This window comes from Penaeus vannamei, chromosome 42, assembly GCF_042767895.1.
Source record: "Penaeus vannamei isolate JL-2024 chromosome 42, ASM4276789v1, whole genome shotgun sequence".
NCBI lineage: Eukaryota > Metazoa > Arthropoda > Malacostraca > Decapoda > Penaeidae > Penaeus > Penaeus vannamei.
The window spans coordinates 807,481-814,760 of NC_091590.1; the positions used below are offsets into that span (position 1 = coordinate 807,481).

The 7,280-nt window shown below is 45.8% G+C and overlaps 1 protein-coding gene across 1 annotated transcript; it reads left to right on the plus strand.

The window, feature by feature from the left end:
• Positions 1–4,221: 4,221 nt before the first annotated feature.
• Positions 4,222–4,797, plus strand: LOC138860598 (proteoglycan 4-like). The gene has a single exon (XM_070118452.1). The coding sequence runs from the start codon at positions 4,222–4,224 to the stop codon at positions 4,795–4,797; it is 576 nt and encodes a 191-aa protein (XP_069974553.1).
• Positions 4,798–7,280: the final 2,483 nt, after the last annotated feature.

Below are 7,280 nucleotides of genomic sequence, written 5' to 3' on the forward strand. Positions count from 1 at the left end.
TCGCTGTTCTCATCCTCCTTCTCCCATCATTCTCCCTTCCCCTCTATTCGTTTCTTCCTTCTCTTCCTCTTTTCTTCAAACCTTCCCAGCTCTTTGCTAATAATTGTTGTCTTCGTTATCATCAAAATTGTTATTATTATTACTATTATTATCATTATTATCATTATTATTATTATTATTATTATTATTATTATTATTATCATTATTATCATTATTATTATTATTTATTATTTTCATTATTATTATTATTATTATTATTATTATTATTGTTATTATTATTGTTATCAAAATTATTATTACTATTATTATTATTATTATTATTATTATTGTTAGAGTGATAATGATTAAAAAATGATAATAATAACAAGATGTTCATGATGACAAAAATGATAATGATAATGATAATAGTGATAACAATGATAATAATAATAATAATAATAATAATGATAATAATAATAATAATAATGACTATTGTTATTATTATCATTATTATTATTATTACCATACTTTTTGTGTACACATACACACGCGCGCGCGCGCGCACATATATGTGTGTATATGTATATATATATATATATATATATATATATATATATATATATATATATATATATATATATATATATATATATATACAGACATACAAACAGGGCATTCCTTCCCCGACGACGGCCGCCCCGACAGATGCTCATAATCTTCGCCTCACAAAGGGCATCGCGTTACAACGGCGATAAGAAAGAGAGAAAGAAACGGAGAGAAAAAAGAAACAGAAAGTGACATGAGAGCCAAGAGAACTTTTCGATTTTTTTTCTTTCTCTCTGCATCTTTCTTTCGCTTTCCTCTCTCCCTCTCTACGAGAAGAGAGGGGAAGGCGAGAGAGGGAAAGAGAGAGAGAAAGAGAGAATGAGAGAGAGAAAGAGAGAATGACAGAGAGAGAGAGAGAGAGAGAGAGAGAGAGAGAGAGAGAGACATAGAGAGAGAGAGAGAGAGAGAGAGAGAGAGAGAGAGAGAGGGAGGAGGGAGGGATGAGGAGAGGATGGAGGGAGAGAGAAGGAGAGAGAGAGGAGGGAGGGAGGGAGGGAGAGAGAGGGAGGGAGGGAGGGGAGGGAGGGAGGGAGAGAGAGAGAGAGAGAGAGAGAGAGAGAGAGAGAGAGAGAGAGAGAGAGGGGGAGGGAGGGAGGGAGAGAGAGAGAGAGAGAGAGAGAGAGAGAGAGAGAGAGAGAGAGAGAGAGAGAGAGAGAGAGGAGAGGAGAAGAGAAGAGATAAGAGGTAGGGAAAAAGAAAAAGAAGAGGCAGAGAAAGAGAAAAAAAGAAGAGAAGGAGAAAGAGCAGAGGGAGAAAGAGGTACTCAAAGTCAAACCCATACCCTACCCCGTCCCCTCCCCTCCTCCATTCCCGGGGCGTTATGACGTCACCGAGCCGCAGCTAGGATTTCGCGACGTCTGCGTCATAATAACGAACGGATGTTTAAGAAGCCTTGAGGCCAAAATGAATGGAAGTTTTGAAAACATCCGGAGTGGCTGCGTGTCCTCCCCCCGGCGGCCGCGCCGACACTGCTGCCGTTGGGGCGCCGGGGAGCCTCGCAGGTTCCTTCGGGTGGGGGCGCGGGGGTGAGGGGGTGGGGCAAGGGGGTGAGGGGCTAGGGGCAAAGGGGGTGGGTGCTAGGGGGCAAGGGGGTGGGGCTAGGGAGCAAGGGGGTGAGGGGGTGGGGCAAGGGGGTGAGGGGGGTGGGGAAAGGGGGTGAGGGGTTGAAGGGATAAGGGAGGGTATAGGGTCAGGGCGCGAGGAGGGAAAGGGAGGGCATGGGGCAAGGGGGAAGAGGGGAAGAGGCTAAGATGGTAGCGGGTCGGGGTAGGGGTGAGGTGCGCCGCTCTCCGTGGCGGGGAGGAGGCGAGAGGGAGAAAGAGAGATTTGATATGATATGATAAAATGTATTTACAGAACAGTGTACATGGCCCGCAAAAAGCCAGGGCGAGATGCCAGAGCGTCTCTTTGTGGAGGGCGATCAATCAAGCATTAGTTCTCCATGCCTGGACTGTGCCATTGTGCAGACATTGTTCAGAGGTCATCTAGTTGATCAAAAAAAAATTCTATGTCACGAATCTTGTTAGAGACAAGATCAGTGTCTATAATAAGATTAATATAGTAAATAAGAGTTGGTCTTCGGACTGGGTCGATAGCAATGTGTACGATTTTGCAACTTGGGCGCCTTGCACATTTTGCAGCGGTGGTGCGCAACTGGCTTTGCCTCTAGAACTGCATCCTCTACATAATGTATAGTGTACTGATATCCAGTGCATAGCCTGGTTAGTGTAACCTGCTGTCTCCGAGACAGTCCATTACAGACTTTAAAGGGTTGGTCCATATCAGATGCCCCGGCAATACTGTCATAATGCCAGATGGAGCCGCGTCCAGTTTTCATGTGCAAAGCGAGGTTTTTCGTAGGAAAGTGCTAGTTTGGCTACCCGATCCACCCTGCCGCAGGTTGATAGTCCTATACGAAAGGGAGTCTAGAATAGTGACTCGTATTACCTAGTCTGCTCGTCTAGAACACGTCTGGACTACATGCGGTGAACCTATAGAGTGCGCCTTGGCTCTCAGCAAAGACGGCTAGGTGTCGCGGCTGTTCACTGGTACGCTATGTGGCTACTGACTCTACATCTGTTGAATTTGCCCAGCTGGAAATTCGCACACGTTCTTGAAGAACAATGTCAGGAATTAGTGCACCAATCCGTGCTGCTCCATGAGGACCAGAACCTCTACTGGTCCTCATAACAGTACATTGCAAGTGCTATGAGGGGGATGGAGAATTTCATCTGTATATTCCAAGTATTGTTCTTTCAGTTCTGCTATGGGAGAGAGAGAGAAAGAGAGAGAGAGAGAGAGAGAGAGAGAGAGAGAGAGAGTGAGAGAGAGAGAGAGAGTGAGAGAGAGAGAGAGAGAAAGAAAGAAAGAAAGAGAGAGAAGGAAAGAGAGAGAGAGACCTAGAGAGAGCACACACCTTGCACACACACACATACACACAGACAAAATATACATATATCAAAAAGCCTCAAGGCGAAAAAAAGAAAGAAAACAAAAACAAAAAAACAAAGACAAATCTTGACTAAAATAATGGAGGTTCGTCCGCTTTCCCAACTGTCAAAAAAGATTCGAATCATTAAGTCTCGGGAAACGGCGAACATGTAACCCGAGACGGCCCGTTGTTTCTTAATGTCTCCTTCAATCACATGTCCGGCAAATTTGATCTCTTCGGTAGACGGTAGATAAGGTTAATTTTCTGATCGTTATTGCTGCTGAGTTAACCCGTAGATGTGCTGTCGGGTTGGCGCGCTTGGCTCTGGATCTGAGGGTCTCTGGAGTGGCCTGTCGCTTCTTTTTTCTTTATCTGTGTTTGTCTGTCTTTCTCTCTCTCTCTCTCTTTCTCTTGTCTGTCTGTCTGTCTGTCTGTCTGTCTGTCTCTCTCTCTCTCTCTCTCTCTCTCTCTCTCTCTCTCTCTCTCTCTCTCTCTCTCTCTCTGCTCTCTCTCTCTCTCTCTCTCTCTCTCTCTCTCTCACTAACTCTCTCTCTCTCTCACTAACTCTCTCTCTCTCTCTCTCTCTCTCTCTCTCTCTCTCTCTCTCTTTCTCTCTTTCTCTCTCTCTCTCTTTCTCTCTCTTTCTCTTGTCTCTGTCTCTTTCTCTCTCCCCCCCTCTCTATCTCTCCGAGAGGGAGAGAGAGAGAGAGAGAGAGACTGAGAGGAACCGAGAATAAAATATATATTGAGAAAAAATCGAACCAGAGAATCCGAGAACCAAATAGCCAGAAAAAAAGAGAACCAGAGAACCAAATAACCAGAGAACTAAATAAACAAAGAACACGAGAATCAGAAACACCCCAAAAAAGCAACAGCAGCTAGAGAACCAGAAAACTTAAGAACCAGAGAACCAGAAAGAGAGAGCAAAACAACAACAACACAGAACTGGAAAATCGAAAAACGACGACTATAGAACCAAAGAACCACAGAGAGAAAGAACTAGAGACCCATAGGGCCAAAGAACCAGAAAGGGAGACGAGAACCATCGAACCATAGAACCGGAAGATTATCAAACCAAAATAATTAACAAACTAGGAAACCAACGACCCAGAGAACCAGGGAACCGATGACCCAGAGAACCAGAGAACCAGGGAATCGACGACCCAGAGAACCAGTGAACCAGGGAACCGACGACCCAGAGAACCATGGAACCAGTGAACCAGAGGACCAGGGAACCGACGACGCAGAGAACCAGGGAACCAGTGAACCAGGGAACCGACGACCCAGAGAACCAGGGAACCGACGACCCAGTGAACCAGAGAACCATGGAACCAGGGAACCGACGACCCAGAGAACCAGGGAACCGACGACCCAGAGAACCAGTGAACCAGAGAACCAGGGAACCGACGACCCAGAGAACCAGGGAACCGACGACCCAGAGAACCAGGGAACCGACGACCCAGAGAACCAGGGAACCGACGACCCAGAGAACCAGGGAACCGACGACCCAGAGAACCAGAGAACCATGGAACCAGAGAACTAGGGAACCAGAGAACCAGGGAACCGACGACCCAGAGAACCAGGGAACCGACGACCCAGAGAACCAGGGAACCGACGACCCAGAGAACCAGGGAACCGACGACCCAGAGAACCATGGAACCAGAGAACTAGGGAACCGACGACCCAGAGAACCAGGGAACCAGGGCGACGGGGGGGCCGGGTGCAGACGGATGCAGACACCGCAGGCCAGCTCCCCAGGGCGGCCGCGGGGTCTTCAGTGAGGCTAAAGTTACTTCCTCGGCTTCGGTCCGGCCGGGAGGAGCTGCCCGCGCTTGTTCTCGGGGGAGGGGGGGGGATGGGGTACGGCTTGTGGAGGGGGGCGATGGGGGTTGGGTATTGAGATGGGGAGGGACGTGGGGGCATTAGGGTAGGGCATGGGAGGAGGCGTGTGGGGGTTGGGTAGGGGAGGGGGGCATGTGGGGGAGGGCGTGGGGGGATGGGTAGGGGAGGGGCAGTGGGGGGAGGGCATGTGGGCGAGGGCGTGGGGGATGGGTAGGGGGAGGGACGTGGGGGGATGGAGTAGGGGAGAGGGCATGGGGGGGATGGGTAGGGGAGGGGCGTGGGAGGAGGGACGTGGGGGGGGATGGGTAGGGGAGGGACGTGGGACGTGGGGGGATGGGTAGAGGGGAGGGGCATGGGGGAGGGACGTGGGGAGAAGGGTAGGGGAGGGGCATGGGGTAGGGCATGTGGGGGAGGGCGTGGGGGATGGGTAGGGGGGAGGGGCATGGGGGGAGGGACGTGGGGGGATGGATAGGGTTTATGGGAGAAATTGTCGGGGAGAGGGGTATGGTATATGGGGGAAAGGGGTAGGGTATATGGGGGTATGGCATGGAGGTGAAAGAGTACGGTGAGTGATGGGTATGGGAGTGAGGGGTATGGGAGACGGGCACGGAGGGTATGGTGGTGAGAGCAAAGGCGAGGGGCTGCGGAGGGAGGTGTTTTGGGTATGGTGACGGAGGCGGAGCGAGGAGGGCGGTGGTGGTGACAGCCATGGTGGAGGAAAGGCGTGGAGGGATGGAGGGATGGAGGGATGGAAGCAGGTGGGATGGAGGGATGGAGGGATGGAGGGAAGGAGGGATGGAGCTGCGCTGCCAAGGCTTGGAAGAGGGATGGAGGGATGGAGGGATGGAGGGATGGAGGGATGGAGGGATGGAGGGAAGGAGGAGCTGCGCTGCCAAGGCTTGGAGTGTGCGAAGGGAATGGAGGAATTCACAATCTAAACGCGGAAATTGCACATATATACACATATACATACATACATGCACATACACATGTACACACACATACACACACTAACACCCATATATATATATATATATATATATATATATATATATATATATATATATATATATACATATACATATACATATACACATATACGTACATAGATGTGTGCATGCTGTATGTCTGAGTGCGACTCCATCCATCTGCCTCTCAGTCTATCTGCAACCCGCGCGGCAGGAGAGGCGGCGCGGCCGTGTCTCCTCCGAGCTCTCCCAAATATTTGCATTTTAATACGTGAGCTCATTTGCTATGATCTCATGAGCCTTTCATTAAAATTGCATAAGCTGATATAAATTTGTTCCGGAGTGAAATAACTCCGGTGAATTCCGCGGCTGGCTCGAGCGGTAAACATCGGCATTTTGCGGGAAAAGACAGACTGACAGATCCCTTCTCCGGCGGAGGAAAACGAGATGACAGAAGAGGAAAAAACGGGAAGCAAATTCTCGGGACTTTTAAGGGGAAACTGATTTAAACTTGTCGTTATATTTCTGTCACTTGGGCCTCGGGTTCCGTTGTGTGGCTTCTCCTTATTTCGTTTTTGATCTGGTTTTGTTGTTGTTGCGTTTCTAGTTGTTATTTGCTTGTTTTTTCTTCTTCTTCTTTCTGATGATTATGTGAGCTATCATTGTGAATGTTTCTGTCATTATTATCATTTATCTACATTTCCTTCTCTTCCTTTTAGTGCATGTTGTTATTGTTTATACGAGTATTCTTATTATTAGTGCTATGATTATTATAATCAATATAATCATTATTACAACTATCATTATCATCATCATCATTGTTATCGATATCATTATTAGTACTATTATTGTCATTGTCATTGTTATTGCTATTATTATCCTTACTATTGTTATTGTTGTTGTTATGATTATTGTTATTATCATCCTTATCATTTTCATTGTTCATCATCATCACAATCATCCTTATTCTTATTATCATTGTAATTATCATTATTCTTGCTGTTATCATTATCATCATTATTATTGTTAATATTATTATTGCGATCTTTATTATTATTATTATTATTATTATTATTATTATTATTACCATTATCGTTATCATTATTACTATCACCATCATCATTATCATTACTAATGCTATTACTGTTACTACTACTACTGCTACTACTATTATTATTGTCATTATTATTATTATCCTTATTGTTATTATCATTGTTATTATCATTGTTGTTATTATTCGTATTATTATCATTATTACCATAATTGCTATCATCAGCATCAGCATCATTACTGTTATTACTATTACAATTACTATTCCTATTATTGCTATTATTATTATGACTCATAACTATGATAATGATGATAATGATAACAACAATAGTAATAATAATAATGATAATAACAATAATGATAAGAATTATTAATATTATTACTATCATAAGTATCATTTATAT